Source organism: Microcaecilia unicolor, chromosome 14, assembly GCF_901765095.1.
Source record: "Microcaecilia unicolor chromosome 14, aMicUni1.1, whole genome shotgun sequence".
NCBI classification, from domain to species: Eukaryota; Metazoa; Chordata; class Amphibia; order Gymnophiona; family Siphonopidae; genus Microcaecilia; species Microcaecilia unicolor.
Window position 1 is genome coordinate 12,350,964 of NC_044044.1, and position 19,230 is coordinate 12,370,193.

At 49.3% G+C, this 19,230-nt stretch overlaps 1 protein-coding gene across 1 annotated transcript in view; it reads left to right on the top strand.

Annotated features, from left to right (window-relative positions):
- ZCWPW1 (zinc finger CW-type and PWWP domain containing 1) overlaps positions 1 to 19,230 on the top strand; it is a 230,803-nt gene that overhangs the window by 20,994 nt on the left and 190,579 nt on the right. Inside the window, exon 4 of the mRNA XM_030188050.1 lies at positions 17,185 to 17,263. Coding sequence (XP_030043910.1) covers positions 17,185 to 17,263 — 79 coding nt within the window. The remainder of the gene's footprint in view (positions 1 to 17,184; positions 17,264 to 19,230) is intronic.

Sequence of the window (19,230 nt, forward strand, 5' to 3'; positions counted from 1 at the left end):
TTATACTGAAGCATGACTTGTTATGCAGGGTGGCCAAGGGACCCTTGGAAGGGGAGAAGGTGGAGCAGCTATTAGTACCTCAACCCAATTGTAGTCAGTTCTGCAGCTGGCCCATAGCCATCTGTTAGAAAAACCCCGGGAGTAAGTAATGGCCCAGTTCTTATGCTCAGACTTGTACAAACAGATACAGCTTTATTGCCGGTCCTGCCTAACCTGCTGGTTGAACAATCCTACAGGGATGCCAGCTGCCCCTCTTGCATCCATGCCCATTATCAAAACCTCATTTGAAAGAATTGCCTTTGACTTTGTGGACCGCCAGAGCAAACTACCCAAAGCAACGTAATGGGGTAGGTGGTTAGCTTGGCAGAGTTTAAAAGGGGGTTAGACGGTTTCCTAAAGGACAAGTCCATAAACCGCTACTAAATGGACTTGGGAAAAATCCACAATTCCGGGAATAACATGTGTAGAATGTTTGTACGTTTGGGAAGCTTGCCAGGTGCCCTTGGCCTGGATTGGCCGCTGTCATGGACAGGATGCTGGGCACGATGGACCCTTGTTCTTTTCCCAGTGTGGCATTACTTATGTACTTATGTACTTATTTTAGACAATGCAGTTTGCCACCCGGAAGCCATTGTGTTATGTAACATGAAGGTCACTACAGTAGCCAGTGCTCTGTGGGAAGTCTTCTATCACATGAGAATTCCAATGGAAATCCTCATTGACCAGGGACAACCTTCATGTTGTGAATCATGAAGCAAGTCTATGATTTACTGAAGACTTCTGTTTATCATTTGCAAACCGATGGTCTTGTTGAGCATTTTATCAAAACTCAAAAACATTTTGAAAATGTTTGTGGATGAAGATGAGAAAAACTGGGACATCCCACTCCCCTATGTGCCATTTGCCATCCTAGAGATGCCTCAGAGTTCAATCAGAATCGCTCCTTTTGAGTTACTTTATGGGAGAAGACCCAGAGGGATTCTGGATGTTGTCCAAGAAACTTGGGAAGAGGAGCCTAGTCCTGGGAAAACTTGTGGAGTATGTGCTCTGAATGATCATCTAAGGAAAGCAGGGGAAGCAGTGAAATTTTGCTTAGAAAGGGCCCATATGAGTCAAGTTCAAGCCTACAATTGGACAGCTGTCCAAAGAGACTTTCAGCTCGGGGAACAGGATTTTAATACTTCTGTCCTCCTCTGTAATTAAGCTGTTGTGTAAGTGGCAAGGCCAGTATGAAATAATTGAAAAAGGTGGGGCTTGTTAACTCTTAAGTGGCCAAATTGGACAAGTGAACTAAGGCAAAAATCTTCCATGTAAACATGCTAAAAAAAAAAGTGGTTGCTGATGACCACGGCATTGGTCCAGGAAGATGACTTTGGGCCAGAGGTCCCCTCCCAGCCTGAGCTTCTGCAAGTCTTGTTCGAGGACCAGCTCTTGGCCTCCCAGAAGGCGGACCTGGAATCCTTGTGCATCTCCTCCTCTGTCTTCCCTCCCCTCTATCCATGTACAGCATTTCACCTCTCCCCCTCTCCTCCTTCCATGTTCATCTCACTTCCTCTCTCTTTCCTCATCTCCATCCATGTCCAGCATTTCAACTCTCTCCCCTCCCCTCCATCCATGTGCATCTCCTTCTTTTCTTCTCTCTCCTCCATTCATGTCAATCATTTCTCCTGCCCTCCTCTCCATCCATCCATGTCCAGCAACTCTCCTCTCTCCCCTCTCCTCCCATCTATGTCCAGCTATTCTCCTTTGCCCCTATCCTCTCCCATCCATGTCCAGCTATTCTCCTTTGCCCCTATCCTTCCCTCCCATCCATGTCCAGCGATTCTCCTTTGCCCCTATCCTTCCCTCCCATCCATGTCCAGCGATTCTCCTTTGCCCCTATCCTTTCCTCCCATCCATGTCCAGCGATTCTCCTCTCTCCCCTGCCCTCCTCTCCCATCCATGTTCAGCGATTCTCCTCTCTCCCCTGCCCTCCCCTCCCATCCGTGTCCAGCGATTCTCCTCTCTCCCCTGCCCTCCCCTCCCATCCGTGTCCAGCGATTCTCCTCTGCCTTTTCCTCCCATCCATGTCCAGCGATTCTCCTTTGCCTCTATTCTTCCCTCCCATTCATGTCCAGCGATTCTCCTCTCTCCCCTGCCGTCTCCTCCCATCCATGTCCAGCGATTTCTCCTCTGCCCTCCCCTCCATATCCAGCAGTTCCCTTGGTTATTTTTTTTATCGAGGTGGGGAGTGGTCGTGTTTTCTTCTGCTCCTCACAGCCTGGTTCGGAAGAGCTTTTTTTGAGTGTCTTGGCGTTTTTGCTCTATAGTATGTTCATGTTCCTGTGTTTGGGCTCCCCCATTTTATTTTTCTTTAGCTGTTTTTCCATAATTTTAAGTTTCTTTTCTTCTCTAGGCTGCATTTAGGCCTTGACTTCGATTGGGTTCTCCCTTCAATTTTTCTGAGGTACTTTGCCCCTTTTTCGGTACCATTGAGTTGTTTGATTTGGCTATAGAAGTTTTTCCCTCCATGTCAACAAAAGTTTCCAGTGGCTTTAAGTGCTGTGCCCGGTGCAGTCGGACCATCTCTGGTAGAGACACCCATTCTTGTTGTCTTCAGTGTCTGGGACCTGATCATAGCCCTTCCAATTGTGGCCTGTGTCTTCGTATGAAGAAAAGGACCCAGTTGGCCAGAGATGCTCAGCAAGAAAAGATTTTTGAGCCTGGTCTGAATTTTCTGTATCGGCATTGGGTGCATCGGTACATATGGCTGCTATACTTGTTGATACTGGGAGTAATTGTGCATCGAGTGGGTCTCCCTTCCTCGGTGCCGACTGCTGTGCAGAGCCCCCAGTACCAATTGGCATCAGACCCAGCCCCGAGGCGACGGGAGTGTTTGACGTCGCCCTCATCATCACCGAGGAGGCTCAGTGATCGGCTTTGGGTGAAGGCCATGAAGCATCGGCATTGATCCCCCTCAACACATGGTGCTGGGAGCACCAGAGCACCGAAGGAGTCAGTACCCTAGAAGTGCCAGTGCTGGGAGGACCGCTCCCCCTCCATACAAGAGGTGTCGTTGCGTCGGTCTCCCTGCAGCCAGGACAAGCCTTCTGTCTTGACCCCAGAATTCTGCAGGCTGTCTCTGAGATGAAACCCCAGCCTTTCCCGGTGTTGGCCCTTGATGAGCACATCCATGCATTGCTCCCTGAGCTGCTGGCTGACTTGATTCAACAGAGTGCATCAGCATCGAGGGTGCTTGCACCTGCTATGCCTCTCGTTGCAGCCCTGCTTGGTCCTCAGCCTGCAGTGAGGCCTCTAATGCCGGAATAGCATGCAGCCCTGGCGTTGACTGCCACCCAAGCCTGGTACTCCCTTGATGTTGGTGTAGGAAAGTTCTTCAGAGTCGATGCGGGAGCCGACTCCTTGATGCCCCTCTCAGGGACATGGCTCCTCTAAGTCAAGGCAGGCTCGGTCTCAGCCCTCCCATGCGGAGTTGCTGACTGACTCTGATGATGAATGCTCATGGGAGTCAGATGAGGACCCACTGTACTTCTCGGAGGAGGAGTCCTATGGCATTACCATCTGATCCCTTCACAGGAAAGGAGAAAGTCCTCTCCAGAGAGCCTTTTCCTCTTTTGTTAAGGAAATAGGGCTGCCATTCTTTCCTTTGGAGGTGGCGGATGAGCCCAATGCCAAGATGCTCAAGGTCCTGGACTACAAGTCATCTCCTAGAGAGGCTGTGATGGTCCCGCTTCACGAGATCTTACAGGATGTTCTCATGCGGAATTGGGAGTTTCCTCTATCGTAATTCCCCCCAAAATTGACAGCATGTACTGGATTCAGAGTACCCCTGGGTTTGATAAGCCTCTTTTGCCTCATCATTCTCTCGTGGTTGAATCCACCCTCAAAAGGGCCAAGAGTTCTAGAGACTATGCTTCGGCGCCCCTGGGCAGGAAAGCTGAAACCTTGGACTCTTTTGCGTGTAAAATGTTTCAGACCTCTATGCTCATGTCCCGTATTCAATCTTACTGGTCTCTTTACTAGCGTGTACTTGTGGGACTCTGCACAAGCTGCTAGATTTGGCAGATGCTCTCCTTCCAGAGCAGGCCGAATCGCTTTGCCAGCTGGCCAAGCAACAAAAGGTGTGTTGTAAGTTCTTATCCAGGAGCACCTATGACACATTGGATGTGGCTTCCAGGATCTATGCCCAATGTATAGCGATGCGCAGACTCTCATGGCTGCGTGTCTCTGACTTGGAACCGGTGGTTCAGCAGAGATTGGCGGATGCCCCATGCCGGGGGGATAACCTTTGTAGAGAGAAGCTTGAGGAGGTCACTGACCAAATCAAGAAACATTCTCTCTCCCGCCGGACTCCTTCTACATCTGCCTCCTCTAGGAGGTTTTTTAGCAAGTCGAGGAGATGTGCCTATTACTCGCAGAGACGTAGGTATGCGACCTCCTCTCGCCCGCCACAACAGGCTGAGCTCCAGCGTGCTTGTTCAGATCAATAGCATGCACCTTCATAAATACATAAGTATTGCCATACTGGGAAAGACCAAATTCCATCGAGCCCAGCATTCTGTTTCCAACAGTGGCCAATCCAGGTCACAAATACCCGGCAAGATCCCCAAAATGTACAAAACATTTTATACTGCTTATCCCAGAAATAGTGGATTTTCCCTAAGTCCATTTAATAACGGTCTATGGACTTTTCCTTTAGGAAGCCGTCCAAACCTTTTTTAAACTCCGCTAAGCTAACTGCCTTTACCACATTCTCTGGCAACAAATTACAGAGTTTAATTACACGTTGAGTGAAGAAAACTTTTCTCCAATTCGTTTTAAATTTACTACATTGTAGGTTTATCGCATGCCCCCTAGTCCTAGTATTTTTGGAAAGCGTGAACAGATGCTTCACATCTACCCGTTCAATTCCACTCATTATTTTATAGACCTCTAGCGTATCTCCCCTCAGCCACCTTTTCTCCAAGCTGAAGAGCCCTAGCTGCTTTAGCCTTTCCTCATAGGGAAGTCGTCCCATCCCCTTTATCATTTTCGTCGCCCTTCTCTGCGCCTTTTCTAATTCCACTATATCGTTTTTGAGATGCGGCAACCAGAATTGAACACAATATTCGAGGTGCGGTCGCACCATGGAGCGATACAAAGGCATTATAACATCCTCATTTTTGTTTTCCATCCCTTTCCTAATAATACCTAACATTCTATTTGCTTTCTTAGCCGCAGCAGCACACTGAGCAGAAGGTTCCCAGCTGAAGCAAGGAATGAGCTTTTGACTGGCTTCAGCAGAGCACAGCTGCTGTAAAAGTGACCGTCCCGGACTTGCCGTTTGGGGGGAGGCTGAAGTTTTACCAAAAAAGGTGACCCCTTGTAACCTCCAACCGGTGGGTTCTTCATATAGTCCATCTCAGTTATGCCCTGCCTTGGCATCAAAAACCATCAACTGTCCACCGAGAGCTCATTACTTCAGCTCACAGCATGAGCAGGTACTTGCAGAGGACCTTTCAACCCTTCTGAATGCCTGTGCGGTCGAGCCCGTTCCACCAGGGGAGGAAGGATGGGGATTCTATTCCAGACACTTCCTTGTGCAAAAGATTTTTTTTTTTTTGGGGGGGGGGGGGGGGGGGGGAATGCATCCTTTCCTAGACCTAAGGGCCCCAAACAAATTCTTGGTCAAACAAAAGTTCAGGATGGTTTCCCTAGGTACCCTTTTCCTGATGATTCAGGAAAATGATTGGCTATGCTATTTGTTGCTGTAGCTGCTTTTTCTCCTCTTTCTCCTGCAGCTCCTCAGTACCTTTCCGCTCTCATCTCTCCCTACACTCCTCCCCGTGAACTCCGTTCGCTGGGTAAATGTCTCCTGTCGTCCCCCTTCTCCCCCACTGCTAACTCCCGGCTCCGTTCCTTCTATCTCGCTGCTCCCTATGCCTGGAATAGACTCCCTGAGCCAGTACGTCAGGCTCAGTCTCTGGCTATCTTCAAGTCTAGGCTTAAAGCCCACTTCTTTGCTACTGCTTTCGACTCCTAACCATGACTTTCTTACTCAACACCCTCACTTATCACCCCCTACCACTGCAATTTCCCCACCCCTAGCTGTCTGTTCGTCTGTCCAATTTAGATTGTAAGCTTTGTTGAGCAGGGACTGTCTTTTTCATGTTGATTTGTACAGTGCTGCATAAGTCTAGTAGCGCTGTAGAAATGTTTAATAGTAGTAGTAGTAGTAGTATGCTTTCTGGACTTGAAGGATGCTTATACACACAATCCCATACTTCTAGCTCACAGGAAGTATCTGCAATTTCAGCTGGGAATACAGCACTTTCAGTACCACGTGTTGCCTTGTGGCCTCACGTCGGCTCCCAGGGGTTTTACCAAATGTCTAGTGGTAGTCGCAGCATCGTTACGTAGACTAGGAGTCCATGTGTTCCCTTATCTGGTGAAGACCACGTCAAAGGCCGGTGTTCAGGATCCATTTGGAGAAGTATTCAGGTGCTTGAGAAAATTAGGGTTCATTTTAAACTACCCCAAGTCCTATCTGCACCTTGTCCAGCAATTGGAATTCATTAGAGCCCTGCTCAATACACAGAAAATTTGAGCCTTCCTTTCAGGACTGAGAGCGGACAGTGTAGCCGCACTGGCTTCTCAGGTTCGAACCTATCAGCAGGTTAGGGCTTGGAAGATGATGAGATTATTGAGCTACATGGCATCCACAGTTTATGTGACTTCCATGACACGTCTTCACATGAGAACTGCTCAATGGACGTATCTTCTAAGTCTATTGAGCTGCATTGGTAGCCCACTTGCGGTCGACCAGCCTCCATTGAAGAAATATGCAAGGCTGCAACGTTGTCTTCAGTCCACACATTCACATCTCACTTCTGCCTTGAGCAGGTTACCCATTGCGAAAGTCGGTTTGGACAGACAGTATTGCAGAATCTGTTTGGGGTCTGGAATGTAATTCCACCCTCCTAGGCCCATTTTGTTCTGTTCCCGGCTGCATTGTGAAGAAATATGCTAGCCCTTGCTCTCAGTAAAATACAGACCAATGGCCCAGGCTAAGAGCTAGGCCTCTTGAAATCCAAAAATCATCTTTGATACAAAATATATTTCACTGCAGCTCAAGCTGAAATGAGTTCCCAGAGAGCTAGGCTTGTAAAAATCAGAGATCACCTTTGACACAGTTATATTTCACTGTAGTAAGTGCTGAGCTGGCAAGGGAGGGGGCATTTGCTCTTATCCACAATCCTGAGACTGGCACCTACAAGACATCATGAGCACGATTGTTGTGGTTATGTAGAGATAGTACTGGGTCAGCTGCACCCCGGGTGAGAACATCGAAAGGAGGGGGCTAAGGGAAAGTTTGGGGAGCATGCAAAGTCAACTCACAAGATGCGCTCTGAACTTATCTTGTTTATACTTAGAGCTTGAGAATATGTGAAGTAATTTTGATCAACTGATAAGGGCCAAGAACCCTGATGACAAAGCTGGGGTCCATTGGAATGAATGGGGTTGGAATAGTATAAAAATGGGAGTCAGAAGGGTATTAGAACACAAGGAAGGCTACAAGAGAAGGTGGGTGATAGACGTGTCCTGAACTGCTGCTCAACCATATGAGTGACTGAACTGCTTGTACTACATTTGGTGAGGTTGTAATAAACTATCTTCTTATATCCCAGCGAGTCTTTCTGATTATGGAGTTCGTTAATTCCTGGACTGTGTAAGAGCAGTCTGGGGGAGTATGAGATCAGAATAGGTGGTGGGAACATGCAAATTAATTACAACTGCCACATAGTTTGTATATAGTTTCAGGTTGATCTGTGTTATGTCCTCGCCTTTGCAAGGCCCAGTTGGCCAATGGTTGTTGTTTTCGGTGAGCCTGGATGCTAGGGATTCCCCACTTGTGAGAATTATAGGCCTGCTTGTCCTCTGAGAAAGAGAAGATATTTACCTTGTGACAAGGTAGTAGCCAGGGCTTGTCACAAGAGTGGGGAAAAGCTTACTACACGTCCCAGAAGGCATTAGAGCGCTAGCTCAAAACCCGGAGTGGTGCTGCCTTAATGGAGCCTGCACCTCCAAAGACTTCTTCTAGAGAGCAGTGATCTGATGGAATGGCCCTTAGGAATAAGATTCCCCACCAGGAGAAGGTAGATGGGTGAAAGATACCCATTTTGTCAGCCAGTGGGAGTCCTAGGCACATATGCTAGTTCCCACAGGGGGAACCTTTACTGAAGTTCTTCACTGAAGAGGGTGAGAGGGTGGGGCGTGGCCATCTCCAGCCAGCTGAAAGCATGCTGATCTGAGCAACAGATAGGAAAAGAGCCCCATCCTAGAGAAGGGAGGAATGAGCCCTAGAGAGTGAAGCCCTCATACAAAAGAGAAAGACCAGCCAGGAGTAGACGGGCTACTCAACCCAGGATAAGAAGGGACCCCAAAATAAGGGCTGTGCCAGGACAATGAAAATGAGCACATGGAGCCAGCAGAGGCCGGTGAGCCAAAGTAAAGAGGAAACTCCCCTTTTTATATTAACCCTGAAAGGCACTGAGATAAGTCCCTAAATAATTTGTTTTGGGGGTGGAGCACTTAGGGCTAGCCACAATGTACTATTTTTCTCCTGTGGTAGTTGTGGATGAGCAGTGTCTGTTGGACAGTGCAAGGGAGATCGCTACCCCAGCTTTGGTGGCAGAGATAGAAAAGCCTCAGAGCTGGATATTTTTCTGTTTCTAATTTTTGTTTGCAAAGATCGGAAAGATAGTGTGGGGACATTAATAGTGCTAAAACATGTTTGTGCTAGATGCTGCTGGACTGTATAAACCCTTAAAAAGCCATGTGGCATACCTTTTAAGACCTGACTACTGCCGGGTGAATGTGCTCCATAAAGCTGTGCCTGTGTTTTGTTGGAACATTAATGCAATGCTGAGGTAGTGAGAAGCTACAGGACTGTGTTAGCAGAAGGTAGAGTTGGGAAAGAGGCCCATGTGGGTGAATTGTTGGAAGCCTTGGGTAGGATACTGCAGAGCTAACTTAATGGTTCATGAGAAGAATGTGTTTTACTATGGGACACTTCAATAAAATGTATGTTGAGCACTGAGAAAAGAGACTTCATACTTGTGCCAGGGGAAATTAGATGGAGCGGGCCATTGGCCCAAGGGGCCCACCACAACCTGTAGCAGGTATTCTTTGAGGACAGCAGACCTTATGTTCGCAAAAACCCTCCTGCCTCCCTTTGGAGTTGTCTGTTTTTGTTTCATATGCTAAAGTATTGTACTGCGGGAGCCATGCTCTCGCGGCAGGAAGGCACTCGTGCATGAGCAGTGGAGCATGACTCAGCTCCACAAATCTCTTGTCAGCTTGATATAATCTGTGGAGTGGGCAACTTGGGTCGCGTTACCAACGTGAGAATATAAGGCCTGCTGTCTTCAGAGAATACCTGCTACAGGTAAGTATCTTTGCTTTATTATAATGTTGCCCAATTTGCCAGCTTTCCTAATTTCTGTAAACATTTCTTCCATATCATCAAGCTGATCAATCCATAGACTGGTGGGTTGTGTCCATCTACCAGCAGGTGGAGATAGAGAGCAAACTTTTGCCTCCCTATATGTGGTCATGTGCTGCCGGAAACTCCTCAGTATGTTCTCTATCTCAGCAGGTGGTGGTCACACACAGCAGCAGCTCTGGCTAGGCCTCCAAGCCTAATCCTTAGGTTTTGTTGAGGCCTGGGGTTGAGGGCTCTTTTGAGCAAGTGCAAACCTGGTGGTGCCAGGTCCCTCCTTTTCTCCCCCCCCCCGCTGGCTCCGTTTAAAAAAAAAAAAAAAAAAAAAAATTTTAAACGTCCTTAAAGGCGTTTATTTCGACGTTTATTTAAACGTTCATTGCAGCTACTCACTGGGACACCAGTTCGTTACAGCTCGGAGCGGCAAGCAGGTAATTTTTACCTTTTTATAGCGGGCAGGGGGTTCCCCGATTCTTCTCCTCGTGGCATATGGCGTCGGAGGGCGAGGGCGCAAAGGGTCGCTCCCCGGATCGCTTGAGCGCTTCTAGAGGGGATGCGGGGGTCTTACAGCCTGATTCGCCCTTGTTGGGTGACAGTTTCGTGACCGATGAATGTTCCGGTCCTTCCTCCGGCGTGGCGGTTTTTCCCGCCATAAACGCCCATCCCCCGCTCCTCGCCTCCGCCATCTTGGCCGGCCACGCGGCTCGGACGGCTTCTTCGGGGCCGCCCTTGAGGTTGGAGACATTAATGCCATGAACGCCCTTAATTTGGGCGAGGGCACAAAGCGGCTAAAGTAAGCGCCGCTCTTCCCGCGCGGCTCCTTCGCGGAGTGTCGCGCCGGACGCCATTTTGGATGCGCAGCATGTTTCTCCCCCGCTCTTGCGAGCGCCGGTTGAGGGTGCGTCTAGGGCTGTTGCCCAGGCTGCGGAAGTGCACAGTCTGGGGGGTTTCTCCCCCGAGTTTGTTTTGCTGCTGCATCAGGCTTTCCTCATGCACAACGCTGCCCCTGCTCCCTCTTCTGATAAAGAGGTTGAGGTTCCCAGAGGTAAACGCCCTCGGGTTGATTTCCAGGCCTTGGAGGACTGTGTCTCCTCCGATGTAGATGAGGGCAGCGTGTCTGAGGTCTCCCAACGGTCCTTTGCGGATTCCTTGGAGGAGACGGATCCCCGCTCGGATGGAGCGGATGACCCCTCTGCAGCGCGTTTAGCCCAGAGGATTTGCCCAACCTGTTAGTGCAGGCCATGGGCATTTTGAAGATTTCCTCTCCGGAGGACGTCTCTCCCTCAGCCCCTGTTGGCTCTGCCATTATGCTGGGGACGAAGCGCCCGCCTAGAACCTTCCACGTGCATGATGCCATGCACACCTTAATTTCGGCTCAATGGGATGTCCCGAAAGCGAGCCTCAAGGTGGCTAGGGCTATGTCCCGCCTCTATCCTTTACCTGAAAGTGAACGTGAGGCCTATCTGTGGCCTACTGTGGATTCTTTAATCACTGCGGTGACTAAGAAAACGGCTTTGCCGGTGGAAGGTGGCACGGCCCTAAAGGACGCCCAAGACAGAAGATTGGAGGCGGCCTTAAGGTCGTCCTTTGAGGCAACTGCTTTAAGTTTGCAGGCCTCGGTTTGCGGTTCCTATGTGGCCAGGGCGTGCCTGACTATGGTGCAGCGGGCTTCCCCCTCGGATCATTCCTTGAGGGTTGATTGGCCGGCCCTGGAATCGGGCCTAGCCTATTTGGCAGACTTGCTGTATGATGTCTTGAGAGCCTCAGCTAAAGGCATTGCTCAGACAGTCTCTGCGCGGCGGTGGCTTTGGCTGAAACATTGGTCTGCTGACCACGCCTCTAAATCCCGCCTGGCTAGATTGCCTTTTAAAGGCAAGCTGCTCTTTGGGGTCGAGCTGGACAAAATCGTGACCGATCTCGGCACGTCTAAGGGCAGAAGTTACCAGAGGTCAGGGCTCGGGCTAGTACTCGTCCCGGTACCTCCAGAGGACGGTTTCAGGAAGCCCGTCGGTACCGCCCGGGCAGGTCGGGCTCCTCTGCCCCCTCTTCCTTCAAGAGGTTTTTCTCCCCCAAGCAGCATTCATTTCGCAGAGACCGCCGTCCCGGAGGTGCTCCCTCCGGTCCTCCCCCAGGGTCTCGTACCCAGTGACGGGGCCTTGGTCCACGCCCCAGTGCAGATTGGAGGACGGCTGTCCTTGTTTCTGGGTGAGCGGACCACAGTAACTTCACAAGCTTGGGTGCTGGAAGTCATCAGAGACGGCTGCAAGCTAGAGTTCTGCCGACCCTTAAGAGACGGGTTTGTACTCTCTCCCTGCAAGTCTCCGGTCAAAGCTGTGGCAGTGCAGCAGACCTTGGACAACCTGATCCGCCTGGGTGCGGTCGTTCCGGTGCCAAAAAATCAGATTGGCAAGGGACGTTACTCCATTTACTTTGTGGTACCAAAGAAAGGAGATTCTGTCCGGCCTATCCTCGACCTCAAAGGGGTCAATCGGGCCTTGAAAGTGGAGACTCTCCGCTCTGTTATAGCGGCAGTGAAGGCAGGAGAGTTCTTGGCTTCCTTGGGCATCTAGGAAGCGTACCTGCATATTCCCATCTGGCCTCCTCTCCAACGCTTTCTGCGTTTTACAGTCCTGAGACGACACTTCCAGTTCAGAGCCCTCCCTTTCGGGTTGGCTACTGCTCCGCGGACCTTTTCCAAAGTAATGGGGGTCATAGCGGCCTTCCTGCTAAAGGAAGGAGTACAAGTCCATCCTTATCTGGACGACTGGTTGATCCGAGCCCCCTCTTATGCAGAGTGCGGCAAAGCTATGGACCGGGTAGTTGCTCTTTTGAGCTCCCTGGGATGGATCATCAACTGGAAGAAGAGCCAGCTGCGCCCGACTCAGTCCCTGGAGTATCTGGGAGTTCGATTCGACACCCAAGTGGGCAGAGTGTTCCTGCCAGACAATCGGATTGTCAAGCTTCAGGCTCAGGTGGACTAGTTCCTAGTAGCCTCTCCTATTCGGGCTTCGGACTACGTGCAGCTGTTGGGCTCTATGACGGCCACGATGGAAGTAGTGCCCTGAGCCAGGGCTCATATGAGACCACTACAGCTATCTCTGCTGTTGCGCTGGACTCCGATGTCGGAGGATTATGCTGTGCGCCTTCCCTTGGACCCAGCAGTGCGCAAGGCGCTGAGCTGGTGGACGCAGACAGTCAAGTTGTCTGCAGGAATGCCTCTGGTGACCCCGGAGTGGATTGTCGTCACGACAGACGCCTCTTTGATGGGCTGGGGAGCCCAATGCTTGGGAAGGACAGCGCAGGGGCTCTGGTCTCCTGCAGAGGCAAGTGGTCTATCAACCTCCTGGAACTCAGAGCCATTCGGTTGGTGTTTTTGGAGTTCATCCCGGTACTGGTGTCGAAGCCTGTACGGGTCCTGTCGGACAATGCCACGGCTGTGGCTTATATCAACCGCCAGGGAGGTACCAAGAGCGCCCCTCTAGCCAAGGAGGCTATGAGTCTATGCCAGTGGGCGGAAGCGAACCTGGAGCAGCTTTCAGCGGCCCACATTGCCGGAGTCATGAATGTCAAGGCGGACTTTCTCAGTCGCCATACCTTGGAGCCCGGAGAGTGGCAACTATCTGCTCAGGCGTTCTTGGACATCACGAAGCACTGGGGCCAGCCGAGCCTAGATCTGTTGGCGTCATCGGCCAATTGCCAAGTGCCGCGCTTTTTCAGCAGAGGACGGGACCCTCGATCCCTGGGAGTAGATGCTCTTCTCCAACAGTGGCCGACACAAGAGCTTCTCTATGTGTTCCCGCCCTGGCCCATGTTGGGCAGGGTGCTAGACCGGGTGGCAAAGCATCCCGGCAGGGTAATCCTGGTGGGTCCGGATTGGCCCAGACGTCCCTGGTATGCGGACTTGATCAGGCTCTCAGTCGACGATCCTCTGCGGCTCTCAGTGGAGCAGGGCCTGTTACATCAGGGTCCCGTGGTGATGGAGGATCCCTCCCCCTTTGGTCTTACGGCCTGGCTATTGAGCGGCAGCGTCTGAGGAAGAAGGGCTTCTCAGACAAGGTCATTGCCACTATGCTAAGAGCGAGGAAGCGCTCTACTTCTACTGCTTACGCCAGGGTTTGGCGTATCTTTGCAGCGTGGTGTGAAGCAGGCTCACTTTCTCCCTTCACTGCTCCAATTTCTTCAGTGTTGGCGTTCCTGCAAGAAGGTCTGGAGAAAGGCCTGTCGCTCAGTTCCCTTAAAGTCCAGGTAGCGGCTCTGGCGTGCTTCAGGGGCCGCCTGAAGGGTGCTTCCCTGGCTTCGCAGCCAGATGTGGTGCGCTTTCTCAAGGGAGTTAATCACCTGCGCCCTCCTCTGCACTCAGTGGTGCCTGCGTGGAATCTCAACCTGGTGTTAAGAGCCTTGCAGAAGCCGCCTTTTGAACCCTTGTCGAGGGCATCTCTGAAAGACCTGACGTTGAAAGCAGTCTTTTTGGTGGCTATCACTTCAGCCAGAAGAGTTTCCGAGCTCCAGGCGCTCTCATGTCGAGAGCCTTTTCTGCAGTTCACTGAGCAGGAGTGACTATTCGCACAGTGCCTTCCTTCCTGCCCAAGATTGTTTCTCGCTTCCATGTGAATCAGCAGCCCTGTCTCCCTTCCTTTCGGAGGGAGGACTACCCAGAGGAGTACTCTGCTCTTAAATATCTGGATGTGAGACGAGTCATCATCAGATACTTGGAAGTGACCAATGATTTCCGGAAATCGGATCATCTGTTTGTCCTGTTTACAGGTCCTCGTAAGGGTCTGCAGGCTGCTAAGCCTACAGTGGCAAGATGGGTCAAGGAAGCCATTGCAGCGGCTTATGTGGCCGCAGGGAAGGTGCCGCCTATCCAGCTGAAGGCTCACTCCACGAGAGCTCAGGCGACCTCGATGGCAGAGGCCGGGTCCGTCTCCTTGGAAGAGATATGCAAGGCGGCAACTTGGGCTTCGGCTCATACATTCTCCAAGCATTACCGTTTGACTGTGGCTGCACGGGCGGAGGCCCGGTTTGGAGCTTCAGTGTTGAGGTCAGGGATTTCAATGTCCCGCCCTGGGTGAGTACTGCTTCGGTACATCCCACCAGTCTATGGATTGATCAGCTTGATGATATGGAAGGTAAAATTATGTATAATCATACCTGATAATTTTCTTTCCATTAATCATAGCTGATCAATCCATAGCCCCTCCCAGATATCTGTACTGTTTTTATTCTGGTTGCATTTCAGGTTCAAGTTTAGTCTTCAGTTTCTTCAGAAAGACTTCGTGTTCAAGTTTTTTCACTTGGATTCTTCAAGAGTTGAGACGAGTTTGTGTTACAGTGAGCTGCTGCATTCCTCTCCCCTCCGTTTTACGGGGCTGGATTGAGACATAAATTCTGCCGGCACTCCCTCCCGCTTCGTGCGGCTGTAGGGCAGCTTTGTACCCTTCCCGCTTCGGCGGTGTTAGGGTCAGTCAGCTCCTCTTGCGGTTGCAGGATAAGCCAGATCCCCCCGCATCGGCGGGTGTGGTGTCCCTCCCCCGCTCCGCGGGGATGAGCTGGACGGATTCCCCTCCCCCACTTGTGTGGGGATGAGCTGGGTTAATTCCCCTCCCCCGTTTCGGCGGTGGTGAGCTGGGCAGAGTGTCCCTTCGTGGGTGTAATTCTCTAAGTGCTGAGTCCTGCGGATGGAGCTTTGATATCGACATACTGAGGAGTTTCCGGCAGCACATGACCACATATAGGGAGGCAAAAGTTTGCTCTCTATCTCCACCTGCTGGTAGATGGACACAACCCACCAGTCTATGGATTGATCAGCTATGATTAATGGAAAGAAAATTATCAGGTATGATTATACATAATTTTACCTTCATTTGTCATCATTCTGTCCTGGTGGATGGTAGTACATCCCTACAAGAATACTCTTTCCCTTCACACATGGAATTTCTATCCACTAGGATTCCATGCTGTTACCTGTTTCATGTAGAATGTTTATTTTGTTTGACTCAATTCCCTGTTTAACAGCGCAACCACCCCTCCAATTTGATCCACTAAGTTGATATAATTTGTACCCTGATTACACAATGTCCCATTGATTGTCCTCCTTTGCCCAAGGCTGATATGCCTATTATAGCTACCTCTTCATTTAGTGCTATGTACTCCAACTCTCCCATCTTATATTTTAGGCTTCTAGCATTTGTATATAGACACTTCAAATTGTGTTTTTAACTTGCATCTACAAGCTTCTTTGATGGGGTAATTCACATATTTACTGTGCTCTCCCATTAAACACTCCTGGATTTCTTTACCATTACTGAAACCTCTCTATTGGAGTCACCTAAAAATCCTGCTTCAGTAGTATCCTTCAAGGATACTCCACACCGAACTATGCACTCCTGGGTGACTGTCGGCTCCCCCCTCCCCCCATTTTAGTTTAAAAGCTGCTTTATCTCCTTTTTAAATGTTAGAGACAGCAGCCTGATTCTATCCCGGTTAAGGTGGAGCCCATCCTTTCGGAACAAGCTCCCCCTTTCCCAGAAAGTTGCCCAGTTCCTAACAAATCTAAATCCCTCATACCTGCACCATTGTCTGAACCACTGATTGAGACTGTGGAGCTCTGCCTGTCTCTTGAGTTCAGCGCGTAGAATGGGGAAAATTTCTGAAAATGCTACCCTGGAGAATCTAGATTTCTGCTTTCTACCTAAGAACCTAAATTTGGCTTCCAGAACCTTCCTCCCACATTTTCCTATGTCTAATGATTCAAACACAGAACAGATCACACAAAGAAAGTCTGTAAAATTATTTATTCACCACAACAGTCAATAAATATCTAATAGGTATTTATTGAGGACCTGTTTACTAAGGTAAGCTAGCATTTTTATCATGCGCTAAATGCTAGAGACACCCATATATTCCTATGGGTGTCTCTAGCATTAGTGTGTGCTAATTGTTAGCGCACTAAAAATACTAGCTCACCTATAGTACGGTTTAGTAAACAGGGCCCTGAATGTTGTGGTGAATAAATATTTTACAGAATTTCTTCATGTGATCTGCTCCTTGAGTGCATATAGTTAGGACAGCAAAAAGGCTGTCTTAATTTTATAGGCCAAGTTAACAGGCCACTGGTCTAAATATTTGCTGGTGCCCGGTTAACTGCCACGTCAGTGCACATGTCTGCGTGTTCAGTGCCAAGAACTGCATGTGCCCTCGCATTGAATATCTGGAGTTAGTTCAGCCCATGGCTCTGAGCAGCTTACAATCTGCTTACCACCATGGGCTAACTATTACCCTCAAACTTACAAAAAAAATCAGCATGTAAATTATTGCCTGTTCTGAAGTTATTAGGTGCTTATTTTACTCTTGGTTTTATCTTGTCTCAGGATACTGACCAAGGAGAGAGATTTTTAGCTGCATCAGGTTTGGTTCTGATGGTGTTTTGGAAACTTGAATAAAACAACTTTTTATCGTTGTCCCATGGAATTTTATCCTGGGTTCTTTGCGTTGACATAAGTATATTGAAGACTTTTGTTTGTAATCATTTTTAACTAGTTTGGGCATAGTGCAGTAAGTATTCAGCTTTAAGAGTTGCTGTGTTTTACAGAACTAGAGGGGATGACTGTACAGGAAGGAATGTGTTTGGGTCTTTATACTCCAACACAGCTGTTTTTCGCCAGGCCATGTGTCTCTCACCAGTGCATCTGTTTCCTTTACAGGAAAAATGTTACATCACTGACTCACAGTATCAGGAGCTCTTCCAGTCTGTGCTGCAGAAGTCCTTAGAAGAGTGCCTTGGTGAGTTTTCTTGGAGCCAGGCAGTAATATGAGCAGGGACTGTCTTCTTCATGTTCAATTGTAAAGCGCTGCGTACGACTGTTAGCGCTATAGAAGTGATTTATAGTAGTTTATAGTAGTAATGTGCTACCAATCCCATTTGTTCTTTTTCCATCATCAAATACAAGATGCCTGCTACATCAGCCTGAGCCAACAGGATAAAGTAACACAAGTGTTTACATTATTTGTATGCTTAAAAAAAAATATATATATTTGTCTTCTAGAAGACTCCCTTCTTCCTTACTTCCATCTAGACTTTATCAGGGATCGTCCTACAAGACCTCTCTCCTGACTTTCCCATTTGGCTCTCATGAGGGATTCCCCCCTGATTTCCTCCCATCCAGTTCTCATCAGGGTCCCTTGCATGAGAGACGTGTTTCCTGACTTTTCATCTGACTCTTATCAGGGATACCTCTTCTGTGAGGTCTCTCTTTCCTCCTTCCATTGGTGCTCATTAGGGATCCTCCCCCCCTCCCCCCCCCCCCCCCCCCCCCCCCCACCAAACAAGGTTTCTTTTCTGACTTCCATCTGAGATGCAAGGAGTTATCTTTAAGTAGCAGGTTAAGCAAATGAGGACTGCTCCTCTATATTATGAACTTATAACTTTTTAGCAGACAAGAAAAGTATTGTGGTAATGATTTTTTGTTCACTTGAATGTGTGATCCTGCTAGATCATTCCAAACGCATGGGTTTATGCAGTCTTGCCAAGAGATAGAGGACTACAACGTTTCAGTAACATCACCGTTCTAAAGGAATGGTGCAGACAAGGCAGTTGCTAGTAGTCTCTATCTCTAGTGTGTACTGAACTGGTGCAGCAGGATTCTTTTGTTTCCTAGGCAGCAGTCCTTGGATTGCATTTCTCCCTGGTCAGGTTCTAAGGATTCTGGCCTGCAGGTTCCATCTTGTTAGAACAACTGTTGGTAGTTAAGGTCCTAGAATCCTTGTCCATGTAGAATACTGGTCGAGCAGGGGTGATGGGCAGGATTTCCTCAGCAGGAACCTTTCAGATGATGGAGTGTGAAAACGGGGCCAGGAAAATTACCAATAATCAGTAGACTGGTGAAGCAATCCCTTCAGGGATCTAAGGGTGACTCACAATTTTTTTTTAAATCATGTTTATTAATTTCAACAACACACAAGTTACATTCTCAGTCTTTCAGCAAAGCACAACAACATGAAAAACATCAGATACCAAAAGCAATATTTCCTTGTGACTTGCAGCAGATGAATCCAGGAACTAGTGGGTTAAGTCCACCTACCAGCAGGTGGAGATAGAGATAAACAAACTAAAGGCAGTGATGCCAGACGGCCAGCTCCTTCCTCAGTCAGTATGTCTCTATCTCAGCAGGTGGTGGACGGCTTTCTCTCCAGCTCCTGGGCCTAAGGCCTCTGAGGGTGCTCCTGGGCCGGTGGCCAGTTTGAGCCGGGCGGGGGTGGCGGACTGGTGGTGTCCCCTTTGGCAGCATATGCAGTTGCTGGGTCCCTGCTGCACCTCAAATTCCCTCTGAACAGGCTTTTGCAGTTCCTTTCCTTCCCTGTTTGTTTCTGCCTCCTCACTAAAAGAAAAAAGAGAGAACCATACCTCACTAAAAGAAAAAAGAGAGAACCATAGAATTTATTTAAAAGAGAAACAGAGAAGCACAGGAAAGTGTGTTTTTGCTGAGAGCAGATTTGTGTTACTGCTGTCCAAGTCCTGTTTTCTGTTGCCTGCTTGTCTGAGCCTGCCTCGAAGTGGAGTCGGAGAGTTTTTTTCCTTCGTCTCACTTTCCCGGTCCGGGGTAAGTCCTGCTGGGTTCCTGTTCAGGGACAGGCAGTGGCAGCGGAGGTGGTAAAATGCTGTTCCTGATGCGGGAAACGGCATTCGGTAGTGGGCCTTTGCAGTGCGGGGTGCGCTGATTTTGCGGGACTCGATGGAGCGGTGCCCCCCC